Source organism: Varanus komodoensis, unplaced genomic scaffold (genome assembly GCF_004798865.1).
Source record: "Varanus komodoensis strain SLA01 unplaced genomic scaffold, ASM479886v1 scaffold8, whole genome shotgun sequence".
In the NCBI taxonomy this organism is placed as follows: domain Eukaryota; kingdom Metazoa; phylum Chordata; class Lepidosauria; order Squamata; family Varanidae; genus Varanus; species Varanus komodoensis.
Genome location: NW_025336481.1, coordinates 287,173 through 305,115, shown reverse-complemented (window position 1 = coordinate 305,115; position 17,943 = coordinate 287,173). Strand labels below are relative to the sequence as shown.

Sequence of the window (17,943 nt, the reverse complement as noted above, 5' to 3'; positions counted from 1 at the left end):
CGTGCTCAAAGACTTTTAACTTACTGTCTATTTGAAAAGCCACTGAACCCAGGAAGTTAATGGTTTAATTCAAACACTTAGAAAGGGTCCAGCGGAGGGCAACAAAGATGATCCAGGGTTTGGAAACACTGCCCTGTGAGGAGAGACTGAGAGAACTAGGCATGTTCAGCCTTGAAAAGGGAAGACTGAGGGGGGACATGAGATGTAGGAATGTAGGAAATGGAATAATTAAGTCAAGCTGCAACTACCCAGATTCAGGCTGGACATCAGGAAAAGCTTCCTCACTGCCAAAGCAATATGACACTGGAACCAGCTGCCTGGAGAGCTGGTGGGCTCTCCCACACCGGAGACATTCAAGAAGAAACTGAACAGCCCTCTGAGTGGGATGGTGTAACATGGTGTCCTGCAACAGCAGAGGGTTGGACTTGATGGGCAACATGGCCCCTTCCATTTCTGCTCTTCTATGGTCTTATGACTGATTTACCAATGCGCCTTAGCCCTTGTACGTAACTGGCTGCCCTGCAAATGAGTCATTTCTGCTGGCCAATGACAAAACTCATGGACTACAAGCAAGTAGCTGTAGAATGGGAACACAACACTTTAACAGGAGATGGAGCACTGCAAATTTCTCTGTATTCTTCCCAAAGTTTCCCTTAGTTTACTTGTTGGAAGTATTCATGTGCCCCTGAAGAGAGACAAACTTTCTATTAAGCATCTAAAATCCAAGACTAACATACCTGTCAGCGGCCTCCATCTTTAAATGCTTGCTGAAAACTCAGCACACTGTCAAACACAAACTACCAGGTAGTGTGGGTAAGAAGGAAAAAGGGGAGCATGAAAACCAAAGTAGAGTCAGACACTAGCAGCTCAACACAAGACTGTGCTTCTGTTCTGAATACTATCTGAATATTTTGCTTTGGAAAGAATGCAGTACTTTTCAAAGTGTTACGTAACGTGGAGTGCTCTATTTTTTACATCGCACTTTGGGTTGTATCCGATGGTGGATCAGCCTTAGCAGAAAGCACTTCCAGAGTGGGTCTAATTTTCACTAGTCTGCTTCTATCTCCTTGTACCAGGCTGCTCCTGCAGGTTGAGGACACCAGATACAGATAAATGGCAAATGTGCCACCTCCATTACCAGAGGTAGCATCCCTGGGCTTGCCACCTTGCGAATGGAGTGCTGGACTGGATGGACCCAGGGCCTGCTCCAGCATGGCTTCTCTTATCTTCTTAGCTATTAGGAGCCTCAACCTGCATGAGCAGAAGCACGTTTCCTACAAAGAAAAGCTAGCACTGCATTGACTCCCTTGTCTCCTAGCACCTTAGATACGGATTAACATCACTCCTCCTTCATGCACCTTTGCACAATTGCATAATGTGGCAAGAGACTGAACTTATGTCTCTTTTTTTTAGAGCACATAATTTTGAAATGAAGCAGCCATTCTAGTCCATTAATAGTGATCAAGTATAAAGCCGGTTCACAATACAATACTGCAGCCTCTGGTACATGATAAAGTAACCTACAAAGGCATCACCCGTGCAAACTATACCTCAACATTATCCGTGTTTTCCTTGATGAAATATATTTGTATCTTGCTAAAATTCTCTGCAGAACCAAATGAGTGCACCTTCTATTCCAGTTAATGTCTTCTTTCCCCTTTGATGTCCTTTTCTACAAGCAGTTCAAAGCTCTGTCTCCCCAATTACGTCTTCCCTGTATTAACTTTTGCGGGCCGAGATGCAATCTCGAAACCCCAAATAAAAGCGCTGAATTATGGGATGGAGCCATCGCTCTTCTCCCCGCACCCCGGGACTCCTCCTCTAGGAGAGGCATGTTCCAGAAAGGGCCCCTCCCGCGCTTTCCACAGTGACGAAAGGCGGCGGGGGTGCATCCTGCCTCTTGGACCCCCGTTTCCTTCGCGTTACTCAGCTGCTCAGCCACGCTGGCATCCCTCTCTCCCGGCGAGGACGGGAGCGCTGCATGCCGCGCGCGCCCTCGCTGCTTTCCCCGCGCGCCGCCGCCCTTCCTCCTCCTCACCCTTACGGAGCTCGCGGTGCCAGACGGTGACGATCGGCCCAGCGTGCTTGCGGTGGTGGATGAGCCACAGGCTCAGCGTCTGGACGCTCTGCTGGGAGTTGCTCAGCTCCGACAGCTTCCGCTCCAGCGCCGACTCCGAGAACGAGGACATGGCGGGAGCGGCGCGGGAGCCCCGGCCCCGCCCGGCCCCGCGCTTCGGCTTCGCCCGGCCTGGCTGGACCAGACCGGCGCCACCGCCGCCTGCCCTCTCCGGGCCCCCCTTCCCTCAGAGACAAGCAACCGCCACAAAATGGCCCCCCGCCCTTTCACCCCGGCGCCGGTGCTGGTCAAAGGGCAGCATGCTACGGGTCGCCGGCGGGGAACAAAAAGGGCAAAAGGCGCGAGAAGAGTGCGAGCGCGAACCGCGAAGTTGCAGCTGGTCGGGACGCAGGCGCACCCCGAGCCGCCGCCTCGGTCGGCGCGTGCGCAGCCGCTTCAGTGCGCGTGCGCAGTGGTGCCCCGACGGGAGTTTTCTTGCTCCGTCTGCTCGCCTTACTTTCTTGCGGGAGATTTTTCGCTCGCGCGAGCGGGCGCGGAAAGGGGCTGAGCGCACTTCCGCCACGTGCCGGGCCGCCCCGCGAGCGGCGGAAGGTAAGAGGGCTCGGGCGGGCCTGGCGGGCTCGCGCCAGGGCTCAAAGGGCCGGGATGGCCGTACGGGGAACTGGCCTGGGAGCCAGAGGGGGCCGCAGCGCGAGGGCGGTGACCTCTCTCCTAAGGCTCTAGTCCTCATGATTCCGAATAGAGGGCAAGGTTACCCAGAGGAGCCTTGGAGTCCAGCGCCTCACCTAGCCCCGTTTTCTCGACAGCAGAGACTCGCTAGGATTTCGGGCAGGGTCTTTGCTCGCCCCACCTGGGACAGAGTCCCGATGAGGGACTCTACCCCACGGCTGGGCCCCAGCACGGGATCCCCTTGCTGCCTGGTGCATCAGACGCATCCCCAAGCCTGGGGGAGCTCCTGAAAGTGGACGGACCGGCGCTCGGAGCTGACAGACACGCTCCTTCTTACACGCTCTGTCAGATGTAACTACACCCCCTCCCCACTGAGGTAACATCTGGGGGACAGGTAATAGCCCCCACCTGTCAACGGGTGCAATGGGTTTGTGAGCTGTCACTTCAGGGAATGCCTGGGTGCAGTGATTTAAACCCACTGCCAGTCAGAGGAGGTGAATTGAGGGCAACCTGACTCACCCCTCCGAGTTGCCCGGTGCCCCATCACTCAAGAGTTTGTGTGCGCTCAGGCAGCCCCCTGCCTCGCAGGTCAAGCCGACGGGGACTGAGCAAGCGTGGCGACTGAGAGAGGACCGAACCCTCGCCTGGCACACTGGCGGTGGCCCCACCGTGACTGCCTCCCCCTGCTTAGCCCAGCGCCAAGCGCCCGTTTCTCCTTCCCCGTGAGCCCTCCTTGTTCAGCTTTATTGGCGCAACTGGGGGCGGGCAGGGCTTGGAGGCTTGGGAGGGGCTCTTGGCGCACTCACGCCCATATGCGCTCTCCGCCAGTGGGCGGCTGCGCTGAGAGAGGCCACCTCCTTTTCCTTATTCTGGAGAAGAGCTGCTCGGGTGGCTTGGAGCTGGTTGAGGACCAGCAGCATGCCAAGTACAGATAGCCCAGCCTCTGACATGGCCGCTGCAGGGAAGTATGTGAAACGGGACGGCACTGTCTCACGGACCTCCATTCCCCTTCCACACACAGGATGATGGCCCGGGAAGCATGACTGGAGAGGCCATGGCAGTATTTGACACCCCGCAGGAGGCCTTTGGGGCCTTGCGCCCGGTTTGTGTCCAGCTCACCAAAGCACAGACGGTGGAGAACGTGGCACGTCTGCACTCCCAGCTGCAGGTGGTCGGAGATGCTGCCCTGCAGGAGCTTCAGGAGTACGTCCTCTTCCCGCTGAGATTCACCCTCAAGACGCCGGGGCGGAAGCGAGAGCGCATGGTCCAGAGCGTGGTGGAGTGCGTGACCTTTGTGCTCTCCGTGACGCGCGTGGAGAAGCCGGACCTCCTCCTGGAGCTCTTCTCCGAGCTCTGTGTCTGCCTGGCGGCCCCTTCCAGCCCGCACCAGCTGGCCCCGCTGCCGGAAGAGCTGAGGCAGGCCGTGGCCCAGGCGCTGCAGGCGCTGCTGCACTCGGCGTCTGCGGAGGCCCTCCTGCCCCTGTACCAGCCCGCCGCCCTTCCCGTCCTGGGCTTCGCCGTCTCCCTGCTGCTGGCTCTGGCGGAGCAGGAGAAGGCCAAGCCCGCTCGGCTGGCGGCCCTCCGGTGCCTGCAGGCGCTCCTGCTGCAGCGCGACGACCCGGAGGAGCACGGGGCTCTGCGCGGAGAGGAGGCGCAGCGCTGCGGGGACCTCTTTGCCTCCTTCCTCCCCGGCATCGCCACCACGCTTTCCCGGATCATCACGGGGGACGCGAGGCAAGGCCACGCGGTCGTCGTCTCTGCCATCGAGCTCTTCTCTCGGACGGTCGGTCTGGTCATGGCGGACGAGCAGCTGCTGCGGGTGCCCCCCGAGGGGGAGCAGGCCACCACGGCGCCGGGCCGGACGGCGGGGCTGGTGGTCCACAGAGGGCAGGCCTGGGCAAGGGGCACCGCGGCCAAGCTCGCCATCCTCATCGGGAAGGTGGCTGCGTCCGCCTCGGCCCACCCTCACTGGAAGGCCAGGCAGGCGCTCGTGGAAATGGTCCGTCTCCTGGTGACCCGCTGCAGCCGGTCCCTGGCCGGGTCGGTCGGCCAGCTTCTAAAGGCCCTGGTCGGTCTGGTCAATGACGACCGGCCCGAGATCCAAAAGCAGAGCCACGCGGTCCTGAGGGCTGTGGCAGCTCAGGGAGCCCTGGCCAGGGACAGGCAGCTCGCCGACATCCTGGCGGAGGATCTGCACTCGCTCGCCACCGCCCTCCCGCGCCTGATGGACTCCCAGGACGACCAGGGGAAGATCTCGACCCTGAACCTGCTCCTGGGATACGTGAAGCTCTTGGGCCCCAAGGTGAACGTGGTCCTCACCTCTGCCTCCCACCTCCAGCGGCTCTCCAAGGCCCTCCTGCAGGTGCTGGAGCTGGAGGTGAAGGACGTGAAGGTTGTGGAGGAGCGGTGCGGGGGCCCCGGAGGGCTGGGCGAGGCTGCGGGGCCTTCTCCGGGGCTCTGGCACACTGGCCATGCCCAGACAAAGTCCTTCCGGTTCTTCACCGACGATCGGATTCTCATCCTGCTTCAGCAGATTTGCCAGGTGCTGGGCTACTATGGGGACCTCTACCTGCTGGCAGACCATTTCACGGAGCTGTACCGAGAGTCCGTGCTGTACCGGAAGCAGGCCGCTCTGGTCCTCAATGAGCTGATCGCCGGGGCCGCGGGGCTGGCGGCAGACGCCCTCCTGGAGCGCGAGACTGCCCCGGGCGCCGAGGATCTCAGAGAGGTGATGCGCTCCATTTTGGAAGAGTATGTGGACCAGGCCAACTGGCACCTGGTCACCAGCCTGCAGGCAGACGAGCTCACTGTGGGGCCGGCAGTGCATCACACCGGGCTCCCCGCCCTCCCGCCCCGGGCGCCTCCTTTGGGCCCGCGGCCCACGGTCCACTCCATGAACAGCAACATCTGGCAAATCTGCATCCAGCTGGAGGGGATCGGCCGCTTTGCCCACGCACTCGGGGAAGACTTCCAGTTGCTCTTGATCTCTGCCTTGTACCCCGTCCTGGAAAAGGCGGGCGACCCCACGCTGCTGATCAGCCAGACCGCGCGGGAGGCGATGGCCGACATCTGCCGGGCCTGCGCTTATGCTTCCATCCCCGACCTCATCAACCGCAACGCCGACTACCTGGTGAACGGGATCTCCCTGCACCTGCGCCACCGGGCCCACGAGCCACGTGCCTTGCAGGTCCTGGAGGCCATGCTGCGGCACTCGGATGCCGCCGTGCTCCCGCTGGTGGAGGACGTCCTTCGAGACACCCTGGCCAGAGTGGACCAGTGCCACAGCGACCGAGCACCTGCCTTCCTCGGGGTCTTGCACACGCTGATGGTGACGCTAGGTAGCCGAGGGCGTGGGAGAGGCAGACGAGGCTGCCCCGCGGGACACTTTCCGCCAGAGGGTTGCCCAGGCTGAATGTTGGTTGTGCTGTGTGGGGGCTACACACATTTAGATGCTAGGAAGCACTTCCTGACAGTCAGGACCCCGAGGGTATGGGATGGGCTTCCACGAGAGGTCGTTGAGGCCCCACCGGTGCGGGTGTTCAAGGACAGGCTGGATGTGCGCATGGTGGGCATGCTGTGAGCGGAGCCAGGGGCCAGACTAGATGGCCTGGGAGACCCCTTCTGACTCGCTCTGTTTCTGTGTTTGGCATTTGCCTCTGGCTGCCCCGTACCTCGTAACTCCTGGCCCAGCCCATTTGGGGCACAACCCTCTTTTTCCAAACCAGAATTAGAAAAAAGCCGGCTGCCCAAAATACGATCTGTTCCCAGCAGCACGATTAATGTGAGAGCCTTGTTTCGTGCATTCCGCATTGGATCTGGGTGGGGTAACCGTCTCGCTCCGTTTCTTTGGCAGTGCGCCACTTCAGCGCAGGGCCACAGGCCAGGAAGGACCTGGTGCGAGGCAGCAGCAGCTCCTCCTCGGGAGCAGCCGGGCAACGCGAGGGAGTGCCTGCGTGTGCTGCAGAGGAACTGGAGGGCTTCTTCCTGGGGTACGTCGAGCAGAAGCGGATCTCAGAGGGCGATCTCCCCGATGCCGAAGAGGAAGGTCAGCGCAGCCGTAGGACCTTGCCAGTCCGTGCGGACACGTCCCCCGGCGCCCGCTGGCCAGCCGCCAGGTGTTGCGGACCACAGCTCTCCGCTCTTCCCGGGCAGCGGGATGGCCGTCCCGCGCCTGGAGGCCGGCGGTGTGGGGAAGGCAGCCGCATGCCGAGCGTGCGAGCCGGCGGGCCCTTCCGGGTGGGCGGGCGGGCGAGGGATCCCCGGCAGGGGACGTGGCCGAGGCCAGGCCGGCCCTTCGGGTCCTCCCCCTGCGCAGCATCCAGGCAGCAGACCGTGTGTTTCAGCGCTGCCCCGTAACTGCCAGCCCTGCCCCTGTTTGCCCCCCAGAAGAGCATCTGCTTGCCCCGGAAGCCGGACCCGGCGGGCTGGCCCCGGAGGCGGAGGGCCGCGTGCCCCCCCACGCCCGGACCGCCAAGGAGGTGCTGGAGCGGTGCGTCCACTTGCTGTCCGACAAGAGCCTCCGTGTGAGGTTGAAGGTACGCCCCGGAGCAGCCGTGCCTCCCGCCGCTCGGGCTCTTCTGGGCGGTCGCAGAGGCGCCCCGTGCCTTGCCGGGCCCTGAGGTTCCTGGGGCGCCCCGTGGGCCCACCGGCAGGGGCGTGCTCTCCTGCCCAGTGTCCTGGGGGCAGGCACTGCATCGGCTTCCCACGCCCCTCATGCCATGCCCCAAGGCAAAAGTGCCGCCCGCAAGTTGCTAGCACTGCGGCAAATGCAGGAGCACAGAGGTGGGGCGGCAGGGGGAGCACGGGGAAGACATGCAGCCCGTCATGAGCGAGCTGAAAGGGCCATGCTGGACCATAACATGGTAAAAGAAAAGGGTTCCTCTGAGCATGTCCCGAGGTCCGTTCCCTCCACCTGGCACGAAGCAGGCTGGCGAGCTGCTTGAAGGGTTCCTCGACATGGGCCGGGATGCCTGTGGACCCGCAGCACTGCCTCCCTCTCGCTGGTTACGAAGCAGCGCCCTGGGCCTGTCCGAACGCGCGGGCAGAGCCGGAGCGCGGCCGGGCCGCTGCGCATCAGGGGACGGGCACCTGACTCTGCGTGGCGCCGCCCGGCTCTCCGCTCTCCCGGCAGGTCCTGGACGTGCTGGAGCTCTGCGTGGCACTGCTGGCCCCCCTCCCGAACCTCCTGCTCCCGCTCGCCCATCGGACGTGGCCGGCCCTCGTCGCCCGCCTGACTAACGACGACCCCCTGGCCGTGCTCAGAGCCTTCCAGGTAAGCCTCACGGGCCCTGCTGGGGGAAGGTCTTAGTCCCGGGGGGCCCACAGCACCCCCGTCGACGCTCGTCTCCATCGCTTGAGACGCCGGTCCTGCGGCGCGGTGTGAATCTGCCCGTTGGCGGGGAGATCGCCCCTTCGCATGCGCACGGCGTGGGCCGGAGCCCCACTTCGGGGCCTAGACGGCTCCTCACCCGGCCTGGGGGCTCTGTCTTCAGAAGCGAAGTGGCGCGGCTGCACAGACAGGTGTGGCACCCACGCTCACCGGTGTGCTTGACGCCACGCGTGTGCAGGGCGGCGCCTGGCGTTTTGCACGCCGACTGCGTGGCGGCAAGTGGCGCCAGTTCTCTGCCCGCTCGAGAGAATCGGGTTCTGCAGCTCCGGTGCAGCAGCTGCAGGCAGAGATCCGCCTTATTTTCTGTTTCGCTGATTAAAGGTTTGCGGGCTGCTGCTCAGCAGGCCTCCCGGAGCGATTCAGAATAAGATCTCGTAGGAACTAGGGAGGGTGGAAGAGAGACGAGAAAGGCAGGCTGCTGAAAACCAGTTTAAAGCTCTTGGAAATCAGTTTTTGACCCGTGCCATAAGTAAGAGCTGGTAGGGAGCAGGGCAGGAATCGCTTTCACCTTGGAGTCCCACAGCCAGGTGCCACCATCAAGTCGCCTCTCCAGAGCTTCCCTTTGCTTCCTGTTTATTTTCAAGGTCCGTGTGGTCTCTACTTTTCTTCCGCATCCAAGGCAATGGGAACCACTGACAGTGGGGGAGTCGGTTTGCAAGAAGGAGCTCCGTTGGGGCTTACCTACCCGCTGAGTTCAGTGGGGCTTGTGCTTGGGTGAGGCGTGTGCAGGACTGGAACAGGCTGAAAAGGAAGCAGGAAGCCCGCCGGCTGCAGGGCTCCCCTGCAGCTCCCCCAGTTTCTTTGGGGGGGGCGTGGAGTGGAAGGGCCCCTCCTGGGGGGAAGGGTCTCTGTCAGAGCTGTCCTAGCCCAGCTGTGCTCTCAGAGTTTTAGGAGGAATGCCCTCCAGGCGTGTGGTTCTGGAATCGAGGCCTAAGTTTCCTCTCTGTGGAGCTTTTGAAGTGGAAATGGTTCGGGTGATTAAAGCTGAATGGGAAAACAGCCCAGGAGCCAGCCTTGCCTGGGGTGGGGAGCTCTGGCAAACTTCTCCCGGGTGAAGGGAAGAGGGGCGAATCTGTTATGGAGAAGCAGGATCCCCCCCCCCCAGCAGTTTGGGAATTGCTGCCAAGCAGCAGCTGTTATTACAGAATGTCCTTTGAGGGTGGCTGCCTCCTTGGACTGCAGGAAGCAACCCGGGGAGGGGGGTGAGCACAGAGGGTGCTTTGCAGGCCTGCCCGGTCCCACCTGCAGCATGGGCAAGCGGGCGGGTGGGCTGGCCTCCGCCTGTCCTTCCTGCCTGCCGGCCGGCCGGCCTGCCTTATATTTCATATCCTGCCTTTCTTCCTTCCAAGAACCTCAAGGCAGTTTACAGAAGTCCCCTCCCCTCCCTCTTATCCTCACAACAAGCCTGTGGGGCAGGTCGGGCTGAGTGTGGGGGATCGGCCCAAAGTCACCCAGCTGGCTCCGTGGCGGAAGCGGGGCTAGAACCCGGATTGCCTCAGCCCCCCGTCCGGCGCTCCTCCCCATCACACCGCACGGCTCTGGGGAAATGCTCCTGGGGCCACTGCGTGCGCCAGCTGTGGAGGCTGCCATAGCGAGATGCACCCGGATCAGCTCGTTAGTTCCAAGAGGCGCCTAGTAACCGGCCCGCGTATCTAGGAAAGGAGCGTGCAGTGTGTGTGGGGAGAGAGAGCGGGGGGTGTCTCCCGCTGAAGGCCTGCGGAAAGGACCCACGGCTGGGCCATCTCCCGTCGCTTTCAGCGGAGCTGGCGCAGGAGGGGTCGCTCAGGACGGGGCCCCTTGTGGGTACCCAGGAAGGGCACGGCCGGCCGGCGGGAGCCCTGGGTGGGGCGCCCCACACGGCAGCGTCTCGCTGTCGGCCCACGTGCGGGTGGCCTCCGGCTGTAAGAACCGCTTCCCGGGCTTTGGCAGGTGCTGTGCACGCTGGGGGCCCACAGCGGGGACTTCCTGCGGCGGCGCTTCTCCAAGGACGTCCTGCCCAAGCTGGCGGGCTCCCTCGTCACGCAGGCCCCCGTCAGCGCCCGCGCCGGGCCCACCTACAGCCACACGCTCGCCTTCAAGCTGCAGCTGGCGGTGCTGCAGGGCCTCGGGGTGCTCAGCGTGGCCTTGGACCTCGGTGAGTACACAGGAGCTGCTGGCAGCGGCCCCCGTTACGTGGTGGAGGCTGCAGGGCTGAGACACCCACGGCCCCGCTCTGCACTTCCCTGCGCTCCGACTTCTCTCCGTCCCTCCCCTCCCACCAGAGCGTTCTGCGACAGCCCTGCGCGTGCCCTCTGGCTCCGAGGGGTGGAGTAGGTGCGGCTGCCCCCCCCGCCTGAGCGTGGCGCCTCCTGCTCCCCAGGGGCGGTGTTGTGGTCCCACCCTGGGCCCCTCCGCAGGAAGAAGGGCCTGCTCGGGCCCGGGGCCAGCCCCGCCTGCCCGTTCTGACTGAAGGCTTGCCCGGCCGAGACCACACAAGCCCCACACGGCCTCCTCTGATTCCGGGGTGAGCGGGGCCCTGGGCTGCCCCTCCCGGAGGGCTCGGGCCGTGCAGGCTGCTCCCGCTGACACCCATCCTCCCATCCCGGCAGGTGCAGCTGACCTGGACAGGGTGGCGGTCTCCTGCCTGCCGTACCTGAGCGCCAAGCAGCCGGCGAGGCTGCAGGAAGCCGCCTGCAGGTAAGGCGGACCCTCGGGCACTTCGGTGCGGGCGCGCGGGCGCAGGCGGGGGGTTGTCCATGGGGTGGCGTTTGGGGCAGCCTTTCAGCCGTGCATCGGGTCTAGCGGGCCGCTCCCCCCGGCCCGGAGCAGGGCCGTCCGTGCAGTGCCTCGCCCCCTCCCCTGAGCGCGGTGCAGGAATGGGAAGCGGAACCGCTGCGCCCGGCCAGGGATGCAAGGGAGGCAGTCGGGGGGGCACAGGAACCAGGGGGAGCCCACGGCCTCCGCTGTCGCCGGCCAGTCTGGCCTGTGAGATGCCCTTCCTCGAAACGGGTCCCCGAGCACGGGCAAGGACGTGTCGGGCGGGAGCTGGGCAAGGGCTCCTCTTTCTGCCCGACGTCTCCAGCTGGCACCTGCGGCCAGGGAGGCCTGGGCCAAAGTCAGCCGTGCTGCTGTGCCCGAGCCAGGCTGCCCTGCGGTGCGCCAGCCGGCGGCGCCAGGTCCCCTCAGAGCCAGAGGAAGGGGGATCGCTCTCCACCTGCACAAAGAGCCCTGAACGCCATCCCACAGTTTCCTAATTCGGTTTAAACAACTGCTCCTGGCCTTTCTGTTAAACATGCAAGTCGCCCAGGCGGAATGGCGCTTGCCTCCCAGCCTAGGCAGCCTCGGCACCGGCCAGCTGCTGCGGGGAGGACCGTCCTTGGGAAGTCCAGAGCACCCACCGCCCGGGGCCCCATCCGGCACGGGGGGGCGGCCACAGGCCGCCTTCCACGGAGGCTCCGGTGTGATCTGGCAGCTCAGGAGAGCTGGCTCCAACGAACGGTGCACGCACGAGCCAGCACTTTTGAGCCGCCTCCAGCCGGAGAAGCACAGGTGCGCGCGGCTCCGAGTGGCCAGCATGAGCCACTTCCAGTCCTCGGGTGCCTGTTGGTATCTTTCCGTCGTAAGCCAGAGCGCAGCACTCAGCCAAGCAAAAGCAAAAGCAAAAAAATCGATAAATCACACTTGAACAAAGCAAATAGAAGTGTAAGCACTCCATCCTGGATTAACCCTGGGATCTTTTGCCATGGAAACGGAGGTTGCTTGGAAACTACCAGAGTAAGAGTTTAAAAAATAAATAAGATAGAATAAAATGCAGAAGTTGCTCCTTCGGCTGCAGAGCCCCAGGCGCTCGGGAGAGAACGGCTTGCCTCGGCCTCCGGGAGGGGGGGTTCGTGGCACCCGCATCAGGGCGGTTCCGCCGTCCCTGCCTGGCGCGGAGGACGAAAGGGGGCGCAGGGCAGCCCGCTAGGGCCAGGGACGTGGGACCCGGGGAGGGTGTGCGCCAGGGCCTGCTGTGCGGCCGGGGGGTGGATCGTGCCTCTGCGGAGCTGCCCCCTCCACGGGCACCGCGAGAGCCCCGGCACCCCACCCTCCTCAGCACATGGGGGCGTGTGCCTCGCAGAAGCTGCTGCTCCAGGGGCATTCCCGCCTACGCCCCCCCCGCCCTGGGTGCTGCCGAGGTCCTTCGCCTCACGCGCCGCATCTGTGCTCGAGAGATCCGGGAAGGGCTGCCTGCCAGGGGCTTGGAGGGACCCCTTCCCATCGGTCTGGCTGGGGGTGAGGCGGTGCAGGTGCCCAGCCTGCCGACTCCCGCCAGCGCCGCCTGGTACGCTTCGGGGGGATTAGGCTGCCGGTGGGCCTCCAGCGTCTGGCGCATCCTGCCACTCATGTGGACGGCTTAGCATGTTCGGCCTTGCCTGCCGCATGAGATAAGCCTGCGGTTTGGTCTCCCGGGCAGCAGGATTCTGCATGCCCTGGTGCGGGGAAGGAGACACACATGTGGCAGAATCGGTGCGGCAAAGAACCGGCGGCATGGAATGCATCGGCGGCCGGAGCACGTGGGGGACCAGGTTGCCACCTTCCCATGTGCCGTGGGGATCCTTGGCAGCTCCCCTCTGCCCCCACCGGCGCCCAGACCACGTTGCCCGCGCGGGGAGAAGGCCTCCCCTGCCCGGCCACCCAGAGCACCTGCGGTTGTCCCTCGCAGAGAAGGGTCGCCCTCTGCTGAATCCGGTGAGGCCTGAAGAACCTCTCTCAGCTTCAGCGAGGCGAGCCAGAGGCGAGGGGCCGCTCGTCCGGCCTCTGGAGCTGCCTCGGTGGTCCTGCGCCAATGCGTCCCGAAGGAGAGGGAGGCAGCAGCCCTGCGGAGAGCTGTGTGGTTCAAGCAGGGCAGCGACAGGACTGCCCCAGAGGCCTCCTCCGCAGTGGCAGCGCTTCGGCTTCGGCGTTTGGCGCCGGCCCCTTTGGCAGCTTCCGGTCACGGTTCTGGGGCAGTTCTGTGCTCCCCGGACCGTCTCCCTTTGGCGTGGCTTTGACTGGCATCCATGCAGGGAAGGCTTCAGGGTCCAGAGCCGGGCACGGGCTTGTGGGGGGTGGGTTCGGGCGTGGGCTCGGTTCACGCTGGGCTGTGCCCAAGCCCGCCCGGCGTTGCCACAGCCCCCTCTGGGGAGGATGGGCACTCGAGCTGCTGAGTTGTCAGGGGAGGGCAGAGGGAGCTGGGGCCTTGCCAGGAGCCGTTCGGATGATTGGCACGAGGGGCGCCAGGCACCCAGGAGGTGGGCGGCGGCAGGGCCGCCTGCAGCGGGAACAGAGCTGCCTGGGCTCCTCTCCAGAGGGCGTCGCGCTGAGCGGCAGGGGCCGGTGGGCGGTCCGGTCGCTCGCCTCGTCACGTGCCCGTGGCTGCCAGGGCCTTCCCAGGTGGGCCAGAGCCGCTGCCTGGAAGGTGGGCCGCGTGCTGGGCTGGCCCCTCCTTGCCTCCAGCGCCGCCTTTTCCTTGCCAAGGGAGGGGCGCTCCCCCTGCACCGGTGCCGTGTGCAGGCAGTTGGCATGCGACAGCAGCCCCGGAGCCCAAGTGGCACGGAAAGCAGCATTTGGATACGGGCACAGCCGATAAAATGTGCCTGGGAAATGAGGCTGCAGAAGGAAATACGCTGCCAAATTCCACGAGAGCGAGAGCGAGCCAGCGTGTGCAGCTTCACTGAGCCTCTGCTGAGGCCAGTAGGGGACTCTGGCGTGAGAGCCTGCTGGTGCCGTGCCGCCGTGCCGTCGCTTGACTTTGGTTGCGCCGCTTCCCGGAGGAGAATCGCTTGGGCGAGCGTCACAGCGGGTGGTGTGCGGACGTTCAGGGTCCGGGCGGAGTGGCACAAGGGCTCGGTTCTTGCTCATCTGTCCAGAGGAGCCACCTCCGAATCTGCCCTTCTGCACGGCCGTGGTCTGGAAAGGCGGCGACAGCGGCCCGCCTCCGCGGGAAGGGAGGCGGCCGTGCCAGAGCCGGGGTGCAGCTTTTTCTCCCGGGCTGCTGGTCCCAGCAGGTGGAAACTACACCGTTGTGCTTATTCAGTGCACTTCCAGCATTCGGGGTGCGGACCATGCAGCACAGCTGCTTTCCCAGCCCGGTTTGACTTCAACTCCCATCATCCCCAAGCAGCCTAGCCAGAGGCCAGGAATGCCCTAGTGCTCGGAGCAACTGGCCCCATTTCGTTCTGCAGCAGAGGAGTGGGGGCCTGGGCGCGTGCGCTCGGCAGCGGGCTCCGTTCAGTTCCTGGGACGGGCTCCAGAGGAGGGGTCTCGGCTGCGGCCCACCCCCCGTCTAGGGGTGGAGTACGAAGACCTGCTGCGGAACTGCCGGGGGGACGCGGGGCTGTGGCCTGGCTGTGGGGTGGGCGGGGGGCGGGCCCTGCCCCAGAGTCTCCCCCTGGCCCGTCCCTCCCCCCTCCCCCCCGCGATTCCCCAGCCTCATGGAGGGCCGCTACAGCGGCAGCGCCCACGTGCACGCGGCTGCCCTCCCTTGCGCGGGGCGGCTTGGCGCACAGGAACGAGCGGTTTGGGGCCTGTCCAGACTCAGCTGGGGGGTGATGACCATGCTGTGAGGCGGGCATCCTGGCTGTGGCTGATGGTGAGGTGTGTGGGGCTGGGGGCCCAGCCCAGCCCAGCCCTCCCTCCAGCTGTCTGTGCTCACTCTGTGAATGCGCAAGAGTCGGCCTTTCGCACGGACTCCAGGCCGGGCACTGCTCAAGTGGCTGAAGTTCTCCAGCTTCCGCCAAGTGCATTTTGCCCCATTCATGTTCCAAATCTCCACCGTCTTTAAACAGCAGCTGCGCCCACAACTGGTGGGGCACAGCGAGCATTTTCCGCTGGGAAAAGGTGCCCTTTTAAGCGTGCGTCGCTTCCCGTTAAGCACGTGCCTGTCCCGCCTGCCCTCCGCGAACTGCAGGCACTTAGCAGAGCGTTTGCACGCCTTGTTTGTGCCGGTGGTGCGCTTCCTGGGAGAGAGACTCTGGTGTGCGGAGGCAAGGGAGAGCACCGGAAAGCATGTGCGCTCGCAGAACTGCCCCGGGGTTGCGCACCCGCTCATGCGTGGGTTGCGGATGGGGCCTCCGCAACTTATCTGGCGCAGAATCCGGCGGCCTCCAATGTTGCAAGACGGGCACCGGTCCCGTCCCACATGCTCTGCCGGGCACATCCTGTGCTCTCGGTTCGTCTGTTCGGGAGAGAAGCTGCAGGTGGGCAGCTGAGGCCAGGAACAACTTGCCGAAAGCCACGTCACTGGTTAGGTCTGGACTCGGCCCCCTCGATAGCCCCTCCAATCCAGTGGGTCTGCCCCGCGTCTGCTTCCAGCCTGCGGGGACGATGTGGCTCCCGCGTTAGGCCTCCGCCTGCTCACCTCTCGCCACTTTTGTCCTGGCAGCGTCTTCCTCCACCTGATGCAGGTGGACCCGGATGCCACCTGGCTCTTCCTCGGCGACGTCTGGTCTCCACACCCCTACGTGCCCCCGCACCCCGCGCTGCGCCCTGTGAGGCTGGCAGGGGCGGGGAGGAAGCGGGACGAGTTCTCCGACAACGTGGGCCGCCTGCTGGACACGCTGCACGCGAGGGAAGGCACGGAGCCCCGGCGGGGGGCCTCGAGCTGCGCCCAGAGGGAGGCCGCGGGCTCGGCGCAGGACTCGGGACGGGGCCGGAGGAGCCGGGAGGCCGCAGCGCCTCCCCAGAGGGAGGGTGCGCCGGGGCCGGAGGACGAGCGCTGTGCTGCCCGTGCCTTCCCGGGAGCTTGAGCGCTCGGCTGCTCGGCCCGAGGGGCACCTGGCTTTTTGCCGGGCGATTTTCTCCGTGTGTTTTGGAGCATTCCGTGCTTGGACTGACCGCTCGGGGTGGGCAGGGGCGCTGCTGTTTGTGCCAAAGATCTCGGCGGCTGGCCTCGGGCGGGTGGGAGGACGGGCAGCCCCCACGCAGCCCAGCAGCAGGATCCCTCGAGTGAGGGGAGAGCCTGCTGCCCCCCCCCCAGGCCAGGCGCTCCCCCCAGCGCTCCGCCTGGCTGTGCAGGAGGGAGGGTGCGTGCGGCCGGGGCGCTCACTGGCCCTTTCCTGGTGGCTTCCAAGAGCAGACAAGCAGGGCGAAGAGCGGTCTGTTGTGGGGGTTGGGGGGGGTGCTGTGAGGGCGGGGGGGGGCCCTGCCCAGTCACCACCCCCTTTGCCTGCCTGTTGCGAGCGACCTTCGCACGGTCAGCAGCCTTGGTCTCCCTCGGGCGGCAGAATTATCCAACCCCGCCCCCCCGGAAGTGGGATGCTCCCATGGTGAGAGTGCTGCTGGGAATGATGGCCATTGCAGTCCAGCCCATCTGCAGGCCCCGGGGCTGAGAAGGCTGTGGTGGCCCTCACCCACGGGGCGAGGCTAGTGGAGAGAGGATGGGGTGCCCAGCCCCGGCTTGTGGCCTTGTCCGTGCTCCCCACACAGCCCCCAGGGCCCTCCAGGCGTCGCGCCAGCTCGCTCGGTGGCCCCCGGCCTGCGGGCCACTTTAGCGTCAAAGGCGAACGGCGCCACGCGGCTTCCGTGGCTCGCAGAGGGGCTTGCGGCACCGCGGGTGAAGCTCCTGCCGGAAGAGAGGGAGAGGGATTAAAGCTTCCAAGTCTGTTTGTCCGCAGTTCGGGGCGGCTGGGGGACTCTGGTTTTGTTCAAGAGCCACTTGATGCGAAGCTGGTTCTGCTTCTCAGTTGAATGCCAGGCTGCAGCCCAGAGATAGAAGATGAACCTGCCTAAATCGCACAGAACCGTTACACCTGCGGTGGGACAGGGCCCAGCCTCACGGAGGCCTCAAGGACCTGCCTCCCTTTCTGGCCCTCATGCTTTCCCTCCAGCTTCTAAACTGCACTGTACCAATAAGCACCTCTGTCTTAGTGTGATTTCTTAAGGACTAGACACTTGTTTGTTTTGCTTTTCTAAAGCAATGTTTGTTTTGCTTTCCTAAAATGAAGCCTGAGTTTCTCTCACAGGCTGAATGGGAACCTTTGCAGAGCCCCGTCGTGAGGGGCTGGTGGAAGGCAGAGCCCCGGGTGGATGCGAGTCCAGAGCCACGCTCTGTGCCCAGTTCAGCCCTGGCCCCATTTTCATCTCGCGGGATCTGAAGCAAGATTGGATGATCACGGAATGCACACCTGAGATCCCAGCATTCCTTGCATGGGGCGTGGTTGTATCACCTGTGCCCAGGCAGATTTTGGGGAACTACAGGAATACCCACCCACCCTCCAGAAAGAGCTTCGGAGAAAAACCCTAAGGAGGGGGACCCCAAAAGCCGTCCCAGCGGCGCTGAGCACGGAATGCAGGCTGATGGTTGGGAAACGACCGGAATGGCATCTCCTGGAAAAGGGCGCGGCTGGCAGGCACTCTGAGCAGGAAGGCGCTGCCCATCCGGGCCTCGCTTGCCGACTGTCCGTGGAGGCAGGATCCGGCCGAGTGCCAGATGCAGGGGATCGGGGGGGGGGGGGGCTTCCCTTCCCAGCCCTGTTTTGGGGCACCAGTGGAAACGGCGTGCTGGAAGGTGGAGCGTTGGGCAGATCCTGCAGGGCGCCTCTGAGGAAGCCCGTCCTGAGGGAGGGGGCTTGCCATGGTGACTCGGGGGGGGGGGAGCCCGGAAGGGCCCTTCCAAGTCCTGCCCCCGCCCTGAAGCGGTCACAGCTTTCGGCGAACCACAGCGCCCCTGCCTTCGTCCCGAGCCCCTGCAAGCTGGCCTGCCGCGCAGGGCGGGTGGAGGAGAGCTCTTCCAGGGAGCCGGCTCCCCGTGGAATTCCAGCGTGGCTTGGGCTCGGGCGCCGCCGAAGGCCTCTGTGTTGGCGGCAGC

General features: G+C 64.4%; 2 protein-coding genes across 7 annotated transcripts in view; one reads left to right on the top strand and one right to left on the bottom strand.

The window, feature by feature from the left end:
- The window catches only part of RPRD1B (regulation of nuclear pre-mRNA domain containing 1B), a 39,419-nt gene extending 37,110 nt beyond the window's left edge, over positions 1–2,309 (bottom strand). For 2 of the 4 annotated variants that reach the window (XM_044455325.1, XM_044455328.1), the window contains exon 1: positions 2,039–2,309. In XM_044455325.1, coding sequence (XP_044311260.1) covers positions 2,039–2,189 — 151 coding nt within the window. In that variant the 5' untranslated portion in view covers positions 2,190–2,309. The remainder of the gene's footprint in view (positions 1–2,038) is intronic. The other 2 variants (XM_044455326.1, XM_044455327.1) reach the window with 2 other exon arrangements.
- Positions 2,310–2,559: 250 nt separating this feature from the next.
- Positions 2,560–16,239, top strand: TTI1 (TELO2 interacting protein 1). 3 transcript variants are annotated; one of them, XM_044455751.1, is made up of 8 exons: positions 2,560–2,668; positions 3,768–6,084; positions 6,600–6,791; positions 7,136–7,281; positions 7,878–8,018; positions 10,065–10,269; positions 10,724–10,811; positions 15,520–16,239. In XM_044455751.1, the coding sequence occupies exons 2-8, from the start codon at positions 3,786–3,788 to the stop codon at positions 15,881–15,883; spliced, it is 3,435 nt and encodes a 1,144-aa protein (XP_044311686.1). In that variant the 5' UTR covers positions 2,560–2,668; positions 3,768–3,785; the 3' UTR covers positions 15,884–16,239. The 3 variants fall into 3 exon arrangements, with proteins under 3 accessions (XP_044311686.1, XP_044311684.1, XP_044311685.1); XM_044455749.1 differs by having other exon boundaries at positions 7,133–7,281; XM_044455750.1 differs by lacking the exon at positions 2,560–2,668 and adding an exon at positions 2,852–3,122 and having other exon boundaries at positions 7,133–7,281.
- The last annotated feature ends 1,704 nt before the right edge of the window (positions 16,240–17,943 follow it).

Coding starts and splice junctions, on each gene's coding strand:
- TTI1 (XM_044455749.1), top strand. CDS start 3,786: ATGACTGGAGAGGCCATGGCAGTATTTGACACCCCGCAGGAGGCCTTT. Junction 6,085..6,599: donor CACGCTGATGGTGACGCTAG/GTAGCCGAGGGC, acceptor TTTCTTTGGCAG/TGCGCCACTTCAGCGCAGGG. Junction 6,792..7,132: donor CCCCGATGCCGAAGAGGAAG/GTCAGCGCAGCC, acceptor TTTGCCCCCCAG/AAGAGCATCTGCTTGCCCCG.